Source organism: Phlebotomus papatasi, chromosome 1, assembly GCF_024763615.1.
Source record: "Phlebotomus papatasi isolate M1 chromosome 1, Ppap_2.1, whole genome shotgun sequence".
Lineage (NCBI taxonomy): Eukaryota > Metazoa > Arthropoda > Insecta > Diptera > Psychodidae > Phlebotomus > Phlebotomus papatasi.
The window spans coordinates 71,526,087-71,544,430 of NC_077222.1; the positions used below are offsets into that span (position 1 = coordinate 71,526,087).

At 34.3% G+C, this 18,344-nt stretch overlaps 1 protein-coding gene across 1 annotated transcript in view; it reads right to left on the minus strand.

The window, feature by feature from the left end:
- The window catches only part of LOC129800405 (uncharacterized protein DDB_G0286447-like), a 43,182-nt gene extending 28,475 nt beyond the window's left edge, over positions 1-14,707 (minus strand). Inside the window, exons 1-3 of the mRNA XM_055844757.1 lie at positions 14,148-14,707; positions 13,794-13,973; positions 13,635-13,692 (exon numbers count right to left, since the gene is read on the minus strand). Of these exons, the coding sequence (XP_055700732.1) occupies positions 13,635-13,692; positions 13,794-13,973; positions 14,148-14,201 (292 nt within the window). The 5' untranslated portion in view covers positions 14,202-14,707. The remainder of the gene's footprint in view (positions 1-13,634; positions 13,693-13,793; positions 13,974-14,147) is intronic.
- Positions 14,708-18,344: the final 3,637 nt, after the last annotated feature.

Here is an 18,344-nt window from a genome sequence, read left to right on the forward strand (position 1 = left end):
ATTTCCTATAAGACCCTTCACATTTTCACCTAACACATTTTCCTTCACCTTAAATGGAATGTAGGTTTTTCGTGAACACACAGTTCAACATTACACTTCAGGGTACAAACTCGTTGATTCAATAAAGCTTCTTATACTTTAAGTTCATATAGATTGTAATAAGAAAATATTTCAGACACGAATAAGTAATAATTCAAAAATTGGTTATAACTTACATACGAGTATTTCGATTATATCCGATATTCAAAACATAAAAAATCCATTTCTTAATAATCACAAATATAATCAAATTTATATGATATATTTTTGATCCTTCGACATTCCTGACCTATTTGTGAACAGCTGCAGCAGATTGCTAATTGGACAGTATTTACATAAGTAAAAGTGGTCCATAAAAATGGAATTTGTTCAGGATAAATAAAACAGATATCACAAAGAAAAATAAAAAAGTTTTATAAATCATCTTGGCAGACTTATGACCACTTTTTAGTATTGATGAAAATAGATTTTTTACTGACAAATTTGTTTTTTTATTACTTTGGTGAATTATTGATAAACAAATTGACGTCTGGTCCTTATCATCAAACAGTTGGAGATAGTGACTTGGAAGTTAATGGACCCCCCCTCCTATCAATCAACTTAAAACGATTTTTATTTTTGCAGCCAAAAAGATATTTTAAGAGAATCGCCAGCAATGACAAAAAACGAAAAATCCCAATGAGATGAACTGAAGATACTAAACATATTATTATCAAGAAGTAAGATTATTTTCGAATAAAATATATAATATTAAGCGTAATGTCCTGAATACACTTACTACTAATACTAATACTTGAAATAAAAAGTATTGGAAAACTCTTTCGAATATTATAATTTAGTAAATTGTACATATACGTGTGAAGAAACGTTACCGTAGATGCGACTGACTTTGTCCCACCCCATCCCTGCTGTTTTATGCTTTTCCTTAATTTTAGCATTTAAGTATGGTCGTTATAGATTCTACCTATCATATCTGATCGGTATAAATACAATCTTTGATAGTTAGAATTAAAGAAAAGTTTTGGACAGACAAGCAGAGTGGAGAAAAAGCCACCACTGGGATGCAAAGTCTCTCGCATCTGCGGAATCTTTAATTTGACCGATCTAGAATAGGCTTACTGCAATAAAACTACGATTTCCATATTGAAAAAAATATCTAAAAGTTTACTTTATAATATTTTACTTTAGGAAATTAGAGTCTCTTTTGAGACAGAAAAGAGAAAATATAAAAAAAAATAATAATCACCGGTGAGACAATTTATCCTTATTCAAAATCTTGAACAAATTATACAAAAAAAAATTAAAAGGCTCACAGGGAATCAATCCGGAGGAATCATGGCCCAAGAGGATGGTCTTCAGGGATCTTTCAGGATCACTTCATTAACTAAAGTGAAGATCCTAGGCAGTGTAGCATTTTTAAAGTTTTATAAATTGTATATTTAAAAAAAAACTAAATAAATAAAAACTTAAGATACTTCGAAAAGGAAAACCATGAGATACTAACGATATTAATTAAAATGAACACTCTGCGGTCGAGAGCGCTAAACTGGCTAAAATTTAATTGAATCCGGGGAAGAAACTCCCTAAGGAGCCCCTCCATTAACCCTTTAACGACGAGACACTTTTTACGGACTGAAAATCAACAACAAAAATTAAACCGAGAAACATAATCAATGATAAGTCTTACATCTAACCTTGGAAAGTCCAAAAGAGTCTGATTCGGTGTATTTTGTGGTTCTATGAACGATAGGGACAAAAATAACCCAAAAATTTAAGTAATTGTTTTGACAATACCAATGAATAATATTCGCTTTAATGAAAAATATTACGTATGAGTATTGTAGTTTTTATTGCCAAAAGGGTTTTGCTTAAAAAAAATTTAAGTATAAAAAATAAATAAAATCAATTATGAATTTGAGAATTTAAAAATTCGCCATTTTTGAGCTTAAATGTTTATTACATAGGAAATAGAAGAGACTTACAAAAAATATTCTAGATTCCTTCAACCTTCTACTTTACAATTATGTACAGACATAAGAAAAAAATAACTTTGGGTAGTCAGGAAAAATTATTTTCTTTATGGGACACCGGTGTTCCAATCGTCCTTAAAGGGTTAAAGGGTTAAACAACAGTGCAATGCTCCTGGCCATTTTAATGTGAAGGGCAATAATTCTGTGGATATTTTGGCTAAATCTAGTGCCACAACGCCCTTAATTGGTCAAATGCCAAACTGCGGCTATGTTAAGAGCCACACCAAGGATCTTCTCAACGAAAAGGCAAGCAATGAACACAAGATACAATGGGCTAAACGGCCTGATCTTAGACCTGCTAATTTAATCCTGTAACCAAATCGGAAAATGAAGAAAATAGATCTTAAAATCTCAACTAAACACGGTTAAAAACGTTATTTTGCGTGTTTACGGAACACTATGCTCTGCGCTCCTACTTAAGGGGTTACGTGGGTCAAAAAGACTAAAAAACACAGTATATTTTTCTCTAATATTTTTTTAATAAAATGTATATAAAATGTATATAATTCATGCTCTTGGTATATAAAAGCATAACATATTTTGTAAAATTTTCATTTAAAAATTTTAAAAATTCAGCTTCTAGGACTTGATTTTCGAAGCCCTTTTGAAAAAAAGACTTACTTTTCGGTGGACAACATTTTTTTTGTATTTAATTTTGCCAAAATTTCTCAGAGTAGCTTCAACCGCAATCCAAAAACCAAATATTTCCTGTTAGCTAATAAATTAAAGTTATAGTTCTTTAATGGTTACCATTTTCAGATTTTACCATTTTCAGATATTTTACATCACGTTTCGTCTCATAAGTTATAATCACGTAAATATAAAATCCTTCGTTAAAGGATTAGTTCAACTGATCAGCTGACAGAGAATATTTGTGTTTTTAATATCAGATAACCCTATTCTGAAAAATCTTTTCCACCGAAAATTAAGGTTTTTTTTTCAAAACGTCTCAATGGCTGAATTTCAAAAATTTTTAAATAAAAATTATAGAAAATAGTTTAAATGTTGTAGGAAAGTGGGGCACCTTTGAAATTAGGATTTTTCACCTATTTTTAAATAAAATTCACCCTTATCATAATATAATTTAACTGCACAAACAGATTAAGAAGCTACATCATATAACGATAGGTCTCAATTTTATTTAAAAATAGATGAATAATCCCAATTTCAAAGGTGTCCTACTTCTCCCTACTGCATATGCCTAAGAGTTTGAATTAATTTTTTAGGTGTGATTCCTTCATGATCACACCTATTTTTTTACTATGCTGAATGAGAAATTTTGAAAAAAAAATATTGTAAAAAAAACGTGCCATATCGGCCAAGCTGTCGCTTCCTCCCTCAATCTGCTTGTTCCTCACATTCCGACGCCATTATTTAATCCATTATTTAAAAATGTTTGTAAATCAATTTTATTGTATACACACAACATTTTCTGGCATATACGATCTATGATTCAGGGTTTCTGCCATGTACCTGATGAGATCGGTAGTGGTAAGTCAGCGGCAGACGCAACTAAGCAAGATTTGAGGAGAAATATATAATTGAATTGAATTTATATGAACAGAACAAGTATATGAACACAGAGAACACAGACGATATTTGGCAATATTGTATGGAGAATAATGGGGACAGTATATTCTGTGCTACTGTCCGGTATTTTTTACACTGTGAGAGAAATCCGAAAAAGTTAAAATAGCATTCCGGAAATGTTAATTTTACCCTGCATTATTGATCCGAAATCGGTGTAAATATTACTCTTTTTAGGTTTATTAGGGGTTAAAGTTACCCCTTTTCATGTTAATTTTACCCTTAAAAAGGTGTAAAATTAACATGAAAATTGTTGATATATTTTTACACCTAAAAAGTGTTAAAGTTACGAGGAAAAAAAGTTAATCGCACCCACTTTTTTGGATGATTCTGTTTGCCCTTCCTCCGTCATTAAAACGTCCCAACCTGGAGCTTTTGCCCTAAACAGACTTGCGGCTTAAGCCGAGAGACGGCTTAGTGGGAAAACATTGGGAATGTAGTCTAATCATTACTTTGATTATAATAACGTTGAATTGTTTCTCGGCTTAAGCCGTCCATAATTCCAAGTCGAATTAGAATAGTATGGAACGTAACCATTTACATTATCTAGTCTAAATTTCTAGATTTTAGAAGTTTATAACACTATATGTAGATTCAAATATAATACAGGTTGTTATTGAATTAAATTACTTGCATAAAGATGAACAATATTAGCCAAAATTGATGTCAAAAAATGGAATTTACAGTAGAATTTGCATTATTTTTTAGTGAAAACCAAAGGAAAAAATTTCCATGTAATAAGATGACAGTTTTATTATGTGTATTATACGCATTATAGATGTTATAATTGTACTGTGATAAAAAGTCTAATAGCATTTCTCCCAGGTATCAACAGAACATTCATCAAGTGACATGTAATTGCTGGGAAATCTCTCGTATCTCTTGGGTAATTGCAAGAAATGCATATTCAGCAGCTACCTGTATTTCTCACACTCAAAAATCATGTACCTACATTGGGGGAATGACTCAGAAGGAAACTATTGGGCACGTTTTGTAATATTTTACTAGATTGCATTTCAACCTTAATTGCTTCATTTTCACATTCGATATGTGGACAATACTGAATATATCTCTGTATGGTGATTTGTTGAACGATGCAGAAAAAATTTTTAGAGCACCTTTCTATCGTCACTTTGGTACACAAAAATCACGTTGTTTTTTTTCTTCTTTTCTTTCGTTTCTGGTCTTGCCAGAAAATATATTCCCATCCCAAAGGAGACCCAGATAAATTTTGTAATAAATAGAAATTTGTTGAGTCTTTTTCTTAAAAACTTTTCAACTCACAAAATAAAATCTCAACATCACACAACTCAACATTGGCAAGAGAGCACAGAATCCATTTTGATTCCACGTATGAAGTTTTTTCTCGTCTTATTTTATATATATATTTATATATATATATATATATATATATATATACTGCCTCTTCTTGTTGTCTCATTTGTAAAAACCTGAACTCTCAAGAGTCTCTCTCTCTGTCTCGAGAAGGCGATGTCTCATTGGAATGTAAAGTTAAGAAATGGTGAAGATGTTGTATGGTGATGGATTCAGGGAGTTGAAGTCTTTTTGCCAACACAATATCTTGATTCTTTACACAATATATTACATACCCTATATGAGAATTTTAACTGATGAATTATTCCTTTCTATATGATATCCAATAATTAAATCCTTTTTGTGGTCTCTTTGAAACAAAACTTATACACTGTGAAAAATCATTTATATATTCTTCATCCTTTTCCTCAACACTATTCCACGTCCACTATCATTCCTATTATTCATGCATATTCGTAAAACAGTGTAACTTATCACGCACAACAAAAAATTTCACAAGATTAAGGGAAACGTATATCGTAAATTTAGGGAAGATCCAGGAAGAATAAGCCTATAGCTCAACTTAATCCCTCCAACATAACATTCAAATGGTCAATCTCTCACTGACCTGCACACGTATACCGATTAATCCGTTCCACTGTCCACTCGCTACTAAAAGCTTCCACAGTCATCATTTTGTAGGCCACTCCAAGTATTTTCTGGATTTTTTTTTCTCCACATCTCACACACCAGCTAATAATAGTCTCTCTTCTCCGCGGTGTGTTTGTTAAAATATTTACATACATATATGGAAAAACTTGTTCCACAACTCTTTTATTGTGTTGCCATTATTTTTCTCTCTCTCCCCAATCATCATACCTGGTATAACACACATTTATTCGCATATGTGAAGCCCCCCCAAACATACATTCTATCTTTTTCTCGCACCTGGTATCACATGTATCCCCCCATTGACGGATTTGTGGGTGAATGAAAGAGACCATTATTACAACATTGTCTCCACATTGTGGAAAACATATACCTCTAACACCACACATATGCACAGGTCCATCTCATCTACATGGAAAAACCATAAATAAGATGAATTCGTGGCTCCACAAAACCCCTCCCTTCTACCCTTAAGTTTTTTCCTCAATCACATATACTTACTCCCAGGTGAGTTCACCTGGAGAGATTTCAAGTAAATCCATTCTAAAAGTGTGTGAACCCCACCAACTTTAATAAGGTTGTATTGGAAAAAGAGCGGAAAAGAGCATGATATACATACCGCATTTGCAATCAATTATTAATTGGACAATATTATTAATACCGGGTGGTGAATTCAATCCCTCAGAATATAAACCGAACAACTCGCGAATGGACAGCTTTTCAGGAGAGCGATTTTTAAGATTTGGAACCCATATAACTTTGGGAATAATTAACTTTTCGGTATAATATTCACGGGGAAGGTAAAGGGTGTCAAGTAGTACCCGAAAAGCAAAAAAAAACGAATTTTGCAAAAAATCGAGTTGTTCGGATTATATTCTGAGGGATCGAATTAAGAAAATAAATCTGCGGAAGTAATTCCCTTCTCCACCAATTTTGCAAAAAAAAAAAAAGAAAACCACAAAAATTTCATGACTCTAAAAGCATATTTATCTAAAATTACAAACACTTTTTTTTTCTTCAATAGAAATTTGTGTCAATTGCAAAGATCTCAAAATTATTTTTATGAAAAAGAAATTGCATTAATATACATAATTAAATCTCCGCCTCTTTTTATCATCTTTCCATCCACCATCCCTACCTTTCCCTTCCATTTAATTTCCCTTTCTAAAATGCACACTAATGGGCGTTTAATGATAGATTCATTCCCATTCAATGGAATTTCGCTCTTGAATGACAATGAAGAAGTGATAGGAATGCAATTGAATACCTTCAATTAAATTTTTCCAATACTCTCCGCATATACATAGCATTTCATTTTATAATACATTATATATTAAACGTTCCAAGTGAGTGACATTTTCTTTCTTGGACAGACAGTTCCAGAGATAGTGTGAAATTTGCAATGGAAATAATCAATTCTCTCGAATTTTGAATAGTTATTCCCAGAATGGGTATCACTTCATTTTCTTTCCCATCTTTCAGATTTCAGTAAAAGACCAAATCGTTGAATGGGGAAAAAATATGAAAAGGAGGTTCTTATTAAGCTGAATAAACTTATGGTTAATGTGATTCTTATTAAAAGACAAAACTTCCATATTATTTGTTGAAGCTCATAAAACTGGTTTAATTTTCTTATTAGGGAGTCCGTGGTGCAATTGGTAAGAGCTTTCGGCTCTTGGGCAGTGTGACTTCCCGGTTCGACTGTCACAGTTGTGAGTTCGAGTCCCGCCCAGTGCAAATGATTGAAGCGTCTGAATGGACATTTTTCACGAAACACCGTAAACTCTGTAATAAATTTGTAAACTGAACAATGTACGGAATGGCACAAATAGCCCAGTACATCAAGTACATCAATAAAAGGTAAAGTGCCCTCGAGTCGACCGGTGGCCAATATTTGAATGTTTGATGGTGAATTTCTATCAAATTGTCACTGATTCGTATTTATTTATGGAATAATTGACCTATTAATGTTAGATCATACGCCAAATATTAGTGCAAATATAAATAAATTGAATAAGTAAATCTACCGGTCGAATTGAGGAACCGGTCGATTTGAGGGCACTTTACCTTAAATATAAAAATATTTTCTTGTTTGGCCAATAGGCCAATAGGTTAAACTATTTGCAGCCATCGTACACTACACAGTAGACTCTCGCTAATTCGCTTTTTATCGTTTTCGAAGAGTAGTTTGTACGTATGTAAGGTAAAGTACCCTCACTCGACCGGGTTCCTCAATTCGACCGGTGCGGTGGGGCAATTTTTGAATGTTTGATGGTCAATTTCGTAAATTTCTATGAATTTGCCACTGGTTTGTATTATTCATGGAATGATCGACCTATTAATGTTAGATCATACGCAAAATATTGTATCAAATATAAATAAATTGAATAAATAAATCTACCGGTCGAGATGAGGAGCCGGTCGAGCGAGGGCACTTTACCTTAATCCCTTGATTTTTTCACCCCCCAAAATTTCCATCTTCTACCCCCCGGGTACCACTTTTCTCAACATAACTTCGGATTTCAGACGATTTCTGAGAAATGATGTCACGCTGTTTGTTCGTTTGTCCGTCCGGCCTATACCACGCTTAGAGCCTAAACAAAGAGATAGAAACTTGAGACCTTCGGGAGACTCCCTCATAAATCGACCCTGGGACTATTAACATAAGTCCCTCATTTTCAAAACTATGTTTTGTTTTTTGGAATTACTCGAAAACGCGTCGTGCGATTTCTCTTTCATTTTTCGATATGTTTTAGAGATACCCAGGCGGACACTTCAACTATTCATCGGTTGAATCATTCCCAATAACGTTTTTCAAGGTCAAAGGTTTAAAAGGCTCTATGGAGCAAATTTCTAAACCAAATGTGGTCATGTTTAGGTGCGTTGGAAAGGTCTTGGAATTTCTGATAAGTCTGAACTAGATCCAATCGATTCTCGACCGATAATAAACCGATTAATTTATAACTGGTAACTAATGTTTAACCGAAAATCAATTTTATTACTTCTAAGTATTTTGGACGATCTTTCAAGCAATTTATTAATCGGTTTAAATTGGCTGTGAATCAGTAAAAAGTAAGTGATGCGAAAGTACTTCTGAGGTACACTCGTACACTAACGCCTTTCAGAACAGATCACACCGGAAACTGACCACAATCCGTACCAAAAATATTCCCTCGGCATTATTTTCAGTTTTTCTGAGTCTTAATAATATTTACAAATAGTATTTAGCTTATATTAAATGATTATTAAGAGATTAGATCAGGTTTAGAATGTGGTGCTACTTTTGCATTTTTGTCCAGAGAAAGCTCATTTTTGAATGAACCTCAAATTATAAATTTTTTAGCCCATGTATTTTCTCAAATCTTGTTTAAAACTGTTCTTAGGTTTATATATGAAACTATTTCAGTCAATAGAACTGGATATTACAGCGTTTTCCCGGTCCAAATCAGATGTATTTAAACTTACGAAGGGTGTATTTAATGTTTTGAGCATTATGGCCTCTACACACTAGAGGAATTTATGTCCATATTGAAACAAATTTCCTACTCTTGTGTAGGAAAAACTCTTCAATATGGACATAATTTTCTCTAGTGTGTAGAGGACATTAGTGTATACCGTTTAAGTCACGAGTTTTAGCATTCCTCAAGGCTTCTTCTTCGTGATCTTTTACTGCTCGAACTCCACAGAGAGAGCAGTACATAAACCCTCGATTTTGAGTTATATTTGTATACATTTCGACTCCTTATCGCTAAGGGGTCCTATTTTGGTAGGATTTTGGAAATCTGGAATTACGAGTTTTTTGACGACACGCTATTTGTCTCTTTTGGAACTTCGGTGGGCCCCCCCCCCCTCAATAAGTCGACCCAAGGAGCGTTAGCATGTCCCTCATTTTACCACCACCCCTCCAATACACGACTTCAAAACCACGTTTTCTTATGTTTGCAGGAAAACGCGTAGTGCGATTTTTTTTCATTTTTGGATATGTTTTAGAGATTATTCAGGCAGACATTGCGTCCTTATACGAAACTTCCATTGAATCGTAATAACGGTCTTTCAAGGTCAAAGCTTAAAAAGACTGTAAAGAGCATACTTTTCAACCAAATACTATTGTTTAGGCTCATTAGAAAGGTCTTGGAATTTTCGATAAAACTGAACTTGGTCCAATCGGTTCTGAACCGGTTCAGAATCGATAACTAATTTTAATTTGAAATTCAATTATATTACTCCTGAGGTGTATTTTTGAGCAATGTTTTGAATGATTTATAAAGCGGTTCAAATTGGTTGTGAACCGGTAATGACACGGTTATGAATTCATAAGTAATTTTCGTCCGAAAATTAATTCTCTAACGGTAAACGGTAAATAAATAAATAAATAAAAACCTGGTACGCTTTGCATCCCATTTTACCTATTTCCTATGTAAAACAGTGGGAAAATGCTAAAATCAGAATTGATTTCTGTTCAAAATTACTTTGTTGTACGGTAAGTGTGCCAAATTCTGGCCGGCTTGCAATTCCGGCCACTTTTTTTGTTCCTCGAATTTCGATGAATTTTAGTTTTTGCGTACTCCAGAGACACTGGAAAAATTCTGAGAAGGAAAGGAACTTTAAGAATGTAGGTGGCCGAAATAGGCTACCAAAGCTGTGTCTACATTTTTATTTATTTTAAAAAGGAATAAGAATGATTTGTGTGAAAATGAAAATGATAAACTGCGTATAAAGTTCCAAGCAACACTCCTTATAAAGAAGGAATAAAAAATCAATTTGTATTAAAAATGTTACATTTCAAACTTGAGACTTTGGCGCTTGCACACAACTATGCCAAAATTTGGCACAATTACCCTATTCTAATTTGTTCCTAAGGGTCCAAGTCAAAATCTGGAAAACCAAAATCCCGAAAGCCAAAATCCCGAATGCCAAAATCCCGAATTCTTAAAAGTGTCATAGCTACTCCCACGATTGCACTCGCGCTTGCTGGAGACAAAGGGAAATCTTCTGTGTCTTGTGAAATTATTCTGAACATTTTCCTCCACATAATTTTATCCCTTTCACGATTTTGAACATTCGGAATTTTGGCTTTCGGGATTTTGGCCTTTTCGTGATTTTGGCTTTCGGGATTTTGGCTTTCAGGATTTTGGCTGCCACCGCATTCCTAAGCTTCTCTCAAGAAGTCAAATATATTCAAGATGATTAACGAATTATAAAATATTTGATGTTAGGGTAGAATCACCAGTTCTCGCCAGCAGTGCCTCACTTTTCGCCACCTATATTGAAATCACTATTTATCGCAATTTATCAAATAAATGAGCCACCAAGTTATTTGTATTTTTTCTGCTGCTACGCATAGAGTCGAAAAATAACAAATATTCGTTTTGGATTTACAATTTTGATAATTTTTTAGAGTAATATTTTAAGCAAGTGCATCGAATCCAACATCTCTTACCAAATATACAAAGTGTCATCAAATTTTCATCAGTCCAAAAATACCTCTCTGGATAAATAATTTGTCTTTTTTGAATATTTAATTGCACTTGTGGAATACATAAAATTTGTATTTAATTAATTAATATTTCATTTTATATTATTTTTATAAAAAAATGAGGCATGGCGAAAAGTGGTAATATTCTGGAATTGATTTTACCACCTGTCGCCAGGTCTTTTCAATAGGCGACGTAAACTTTACTTCGTAAATTCTCATTTGTCAAATCTGCATTGTTTACTTTCTGCAATAGACCTATAATTTGATTTCTCAAATAAAAGTGAAGAAAAATCACTTAAAGTGAGTAATAATAAAGTGATCACAAGGAAAGTGAAATTGTGAATGTATTCTTTTCATAACATTGCCTAAAAAATTCGATTTCGGACCTTTTCAAGTGGGTGGCGAGAAGTGGTTACTAAACTGGCGAAAAGTGGTAAAAGATGGCGACGAAGTGGTTATTTTTGCATTATTAATAAAAATCAGTTTTTTAAGTAGTCCAGCGTTATATTGTAGGATTATTCTTTTCACGTATCTAGAGCCAATACATCTAAGTAACTTTGTGTCAAATTTGAGTTATCTTGTAACAAGGGTTCAATGATAAAATGAATTTAATTTTTTCCTAAACATGGCTATAAGTGGTTATTCCACCCTAACACCTTTCCCGTGAATATGAAAAGTATTTAAATTTTTCTCACATGATTACACAAACTGTGAATTTATTGGTGAATTTTGGGTCAAAATGACCCGAAAAAGCACTAAAATTATGAAAACAAGAATTTATCAGAACCACATTCCAATGGAGACAGGGACGCAGATATTTTTGTGTGAAATTTCAGTGTGATATCACAAGATCAGAGAGCGAAAGAGAGAAAGAGCAAAAGATTAACGGGATTGGAGAAGATTAGTCTCATCTCTGGGCGTGTTGTATATATATGCTGCTTCTCTATTGCAATACAATCAACTACTGGATCACGCAAAATATTTCCCAACAAGAAAATCCACTGTGCTATATATGGTACATAGATATCTATTATATAGAATTCTTCCATTTGATACTACACACAAAACTCTTTCACTCGTCCTCTCTTTAAGCACCATCCATTTGCCTCATTTTTTTTCTCCTCTCTGCACTCCACTACCCACAAACCAGCCCCCCCCCCCCCCGAAAAAAAAACCGCCCTCTGCTCAATTCTCTGCATCTACCCTAAAGAGCATTATAATGTACGTTATATATATGCACATATACTGTCATATACACGAAAAAAAACACTAAATTCAGCGTCAAATATTGGAATTAATTCACTGGCAATTTCGCCTTCATCACTTCACTCCCTTTTTTTTGCCATCACATCATATGTATATGCATAGATTATGTTATGTACATAGCAAGGGATATCCCTAGCATAAGTTGGCAAAGGGTACACGGTAAAAACTTTTGAACACTGACCAAAATATTGGAACAAGTTTTCCTTGGAACAAATTTTTTTGAATCAATTTGTACATAGTAAAGATATTTGTTTGTTCCAAAATGTTTTCTTTACAGTTTCGTTACAAAATACACTTACAATTTTGTTAGAGTTTTCTTTTGGAACCGTTTTGATACAGTTGAATGTCTACAAATTTGAGTTGATTTCGTTTTATACAAATTTGTTCCCGAAATTTGGAACGGTATTTGTTGCACTCAGCTGTTTTGTTCCCACTCTCAGGAACAAATTGGTACATAATTTTATAACAATATTATTCCTACATCTGTAACATATTTGTTCCAAAAATTTTCGATGTCCGTGGACGAGGTAATTTTTGGAACGAAATTGTTACTCATATGGGGAATCTTTTTGTTCCCATTGTCGGTAACAAATCCGTGTAAGTGTTGTCGTCTTACAGTTAAGGCCTATACTTCAGTCGAGATGGATTTCGGTGGTGAAAGTTTATAAGGAACATCAAATAAAAATCAACTTAAGAGTGTTTTATACAGACGCGTGCATGACGAAATCATATGCGAGTACTGGCAGTAAGAGGGGAAGGGAATCTCGAATTAAAAAAGTGAAACCATGTAGCACGAAAACTGCCACAGATTTGACGTTCTCTTCACTTCGGTGACAGGTGACTGAGTGTAAGAGGAGAGGGATACGCTTTTATACTAGACGAGCCATTTATTGGAACAAATTCAATACTAATATTGGGTATCTTTTTGTTCCTCCTAGAAGGTACAAATTTGTTCCAAAAATTATGGTGTCCGTGGACGAGCTACAATTTGGAACAAATTCGTTACTAATATTGGGTATCTTTTTGAGTCTCATAAAGTGAACAAGATTATGCCAAAAATTATGGTGTCCGTGGACGAGCTAATTTTTGGAACAAATACGTGCCGAAATTTTTTACCGTGTATCGAAAAGGCAGAATGGGACTTTGAGGGTGGCAGTGTTCGGATTGACTGAAGAAGAAAAGTATAGAGAGAGATATTGCCAAATCCTCCGGAAATTCAACGAGATTGGTACTATAAGAGCAAAATGACTTACCCAGTCGAGAATCACTCCTTCTCTTAACTCGTAACTTTATCATGCAAGACTGGATGCACTGCAATTAAGAGGGTAAAGAGAAGATAATTTTTAGAGATGGGACAGAGAGAGAGAGTGTCAGATTAATCACATTGACGACAAATTAATTGAATTAATTACCTCATGAATGTGCCGGATGACCTCCGATCGTGGGAGATCTTCCAGCTTCCTCTCGTTGATATCCAAAATCTCATCGGCCACCTCGAGATTGTCCTTGTCGGCGGGTGACCCATACAATTTGATTTTTCCATCTCGACCCTCCACCAGAATGATGACATACCCATTGAGCTCCACCACTTGCTGCAAGATGATAACACAAAATCATTTTCCCACGCCCATTTCAATCAAGCCACATCTTTTCCCCCAAAACACCTCCGCCCCAAAAAAAAAAGAAAATCAGACAGAATTGTTTGGTGATGCCAAGGAAAAGCGAGAGGAAAAAAAATGGTCCACCATTTGAAAATTCCATTATACCTTTCCCGTTGATGAAGATGACGATGTCGGCCCAAGAGCTTGTCGAGGTTGCATTTTCTCTACAATTATATAGGCAAATGCTGAGGTCTCACAGCGATGTTTGCGACAAAATCAAAAAACCAAAAATCCGACCACCGCGGGGGCGCGTGTGACTAGAGAAACACCAGACACCACCGGATCTGGGCCGCCAATGGAAGGCGCTCACTGATGCCTAGCCGTGGTGGCCATATTTTAACGAAAATCCCACTCAAAGGCATTTTTCGTCACATTCTCTCATCACCTAACAATTTTCTCAACTATGTGAAATATATCTGTGATTGATATCACCTCAGCACCACTATCCGGACACCAAAATTGCCAACGGACGGCTATACACCAATTTTTTTCTTGTCTCCACCGCACAAGAGAAATGTCCTACTTATTCCGCGATATCGAACTCGAAATGTGTGCAGAGAGAAATCAATACACTCTGGTCCATATACGAACAACTGCTGCTGGATGCTGGCGAAGAACTTCCAATCCCCAGTGGGGCGGTTTTTCCTCCACACAAGGCTGCCACTTGCATTCCAATACACATCCTTCCACGCCGAAACACGGAATAAATACCAAATGTTTGGCCAAATGGGGTAATACAGAGGGGTATCTCTCATCTTCCCCTAGCCTTTTCCGGAGTCTACCAAAATGGAATAAAAGGAATTTTCTCTGGGAATGCGTTTGCGCGCTGGAAATTGCCATTTTCCCAATTTTTCACCCAATTTCAAATACAAGACAACTGAAACCAAACCAAACAACCAACAAAACAAACCAATAATAATAAATCATAGTGTAAATTAGTAATTTTTCATAAACTTAAATGAATGTTATTTACAATTTCTACCTTAACATAACCTCAAAGAGAAATCACAGAATTTCTCCGCAAATCTCAAGAAAATAACATAATTTTCAGAAAAATTTGCTTAAAGGCACTTTTATTTTTAATTGAATAGCAAAATTTTGCAAAATCCTGCCTAATTAATATCACTTTTCGGCGAAAGAAATCCAGCTAAATTTACCAAAACAGTTTCCAAACAAAAAACATAACCAAGATTCCTCCAATTTTCCTATACCCAAGAAACACAAAGTTTGATTAGAACAAAAAATTGTGCACATGGCAAACGTAAATGGTAAATCGAATTTATTAATTCTATCTTACGGTGCTATCACACTAGGATTTTCACAATTTAAATTTAAATTCAATTGAGCATTATAAGATATCTAGAATTTACTTAAAAATTCTCACAGCCAGGACACATTTTGCAAGAAATTTGCTCAATTTTAAATATTGCCGCAAGATTTTTAATTGTGAATAACTACGGAAAATGTGGGATAGTACTTATTCTGTGATAGTGCTGTTATTCAGAAGAATCCCCAAAGCCAGAAGAAAGATTTGTAGGGAAAGGGCTGATGAAGACTTTCATACATTTTGTTGAAAATCTGTATGAAGTCATACAAACTGGAGATTTCTTGGCACAATATTAGCTTTGGAGGAAATTAGCAAATTACTCCCGATACTGATGCTTCACTCGCGTACAAGTTTATCACTAAATTACTGTACTTATTATTTTGGCCACAAATAATAATTAATTACGAGTAAATAAATGTAATAAGAACAATTTAGTTTAAAAGGATACTTGTTTAATTGCAATAAAATTGCAATTAATGACTAATTTTAGCATTTAATTAGCCCGACATAGTCCCAGCAAATACGTACTCCTTCCAGGAGTCCATGCTGAGACTCACCTCTTTCCATCTGCAAAGCTTTTCAAAAGACTAATCATGAATTGTGAAAGTAAAAATGGCCTAAACGACCAATGATTCGGGATTTTCTGCCGTCTTGCCCGTTGAGGTCGGTTGTGAAATCGGCGGCAGCCGCAGATGGTCTAAGAGGAAATAAATCTATCTATCTATCTATCTATCTAATTTGCTGAATTCAAATTTAATTGAGCAACCACATTTATGCTATTTCAGCATGTTTAAACATGTGTTGGTGGGCCAAGTATTAGTTACATCAATAAATAAGCGAAAATCTATCAATTCAAATTATTATTAATGGAAAATAACGCATAGGATCCATTCATCTGAAAATTAAATTGAATTTACAAATTGAAAAAATTCTAGTGAGACAGCACGGTTAGATTGAAAAAACTAATAAGAGCATCCTTTAAGAATTTTGAAGTATAATTTGTATGTAATTTTACTTTTTTTGAGAATACTAAAATATGTAAAGTATATCCTCGTCTGCTTTCTTACCATTAAAAAATAGTCTAAACCTAAATTTGAAAGTGTGAAATTAAAATAACCGAGGTCTTGGAAGGCGGGCACAGTAGCGCGACTGGTGGTGGTGGTCCAACAAGGATTCTCTTGCTAAGGGTGCGTTTTACTCACAGCCCAAGAACAACTTTTCGTCTGCAAGAGCGTTATATAGTCTTATGCATATCGTAAGGCAAGCTCACTATATGGCCGTAAAGATGCACAAGCACACCCTTCACCTCCCACTCATAGGGCTAACCCTAGGGATAAGGCACATTGTGTACCCAATCATTCTTTAGGGATTCAAAATAACAGCAGGGTCTTTAGACGCGGAACCAATTCGTCTTACAAAAGCTCTATTAAAAAAATAGTTTTTTTTTAAACCAGTTGTGTGTATAGCATAGCCAGCATAGCATACCACAACTGATACAGGGTTAAGTTGATATGCAACCTAGCAACAGACTGGAAATAAAAACTTATCTAGCGGGAGGTAGATAAGTTTTTTTTGCCTAATTTGCCTAATTTGGATGACATTGTATTTATGCTCAAATATAAGAGAATCTACTATTTTTATAATTTTTTTACTGCATCATGTTCATGTCCCTGAATGTAGGTAGATTAGTACAGATCGACGCCTTCATTCCACTATACTATTCAAAATAACAACTTTTCATGAGAGCCAATTGAAGTTGACAAAAATTTAACCAACCAGTTCTCGTTAACCAGATATCCGATAATCACCAAATTTTCACCTATTGATTTTTCACGTATTCTCCTATTAAAATAGTACATCTTTGTTCCACAAACAACATAACTCTTTACAAAAAAACTAAACTAAGCTACACTTTTGGGACGTGGTATAACAAGAGGTTTTTCTTTCTTCAAGAATAACGGATAAAAAAGCGTGGTCACCTCATGGTCAGCTGGTCAGCCCTTTAAATACCCATTTAACCGGGAAGATGGCGAGAGAAATTTCTAGTCGTTAGGGCGCTGAACATTACCTTTGGCCTAACATTACCTTTCTCGCAGTATTTCTTTGATATATTATATGAGACGCTCAGAGCAGAAGTGGTCTCCTTTGTATGCATTTCCCTATTAAAACAGTCCACTTCTGCTCTCAGCGTCTCATATATCAAAGAAATATTGTGTTATTTGCTTATGGTTTACACTTGCAACTTTCGAAACACAATAAAAATGCGAATTAGATTAATATCAATCGCACTGTAAATATTGTTTTTGTAACAAGTATTGTAACTATTGCTTGAAATCTCTATGTTTACAGTGTGAGTGATCACTTTTGAAGTACAGTGCCCGCTCTCTAACCCGAATCGTCGTAATCCGGACAAGTTATCGACAGTTAATTTAAAATAAATTTGAGGTCATATATGCATGTGTGTTCAGCAATGAAAATGAATTATCCTGTATTGTTTTTGCTTAATAAATGAAGTATAATAGAATAGAATTCTCTAATTATGTCTTTTTAAAACTTCTATTCTAATTCTACAAAAAAAAACTTGTATTATATTTTTGAGACGTTGAACAAATTCAAAAAATCCACCTGAATTACGAAGCTGGCACTGTATTTTATTCTCTTAATGGTATTATACATCATACGCAAATTGAGTGAATTTAGATAATTTATTCCTGGGCAATTGTTATCCGAATTGCTGTCACGAATGTATTTTTAGTTACTTTAGTTCTTCAATTATTTGGGAAAAATAGTCCGTCAGATATGAAAATACATTTTGTTATTGTTTTCTTGCTTTGCGGTAGGTCATGCAAAATTTTTGCTCAAAATGGCGAACGGAAAATACGACACCCCGTCGAATTTGTTAAAATTGACCTCTTTCCTCCTTCCTGATTTGAATTATAATTGCCAATTTGTTTTCTTGGATAGTTACTCTATCT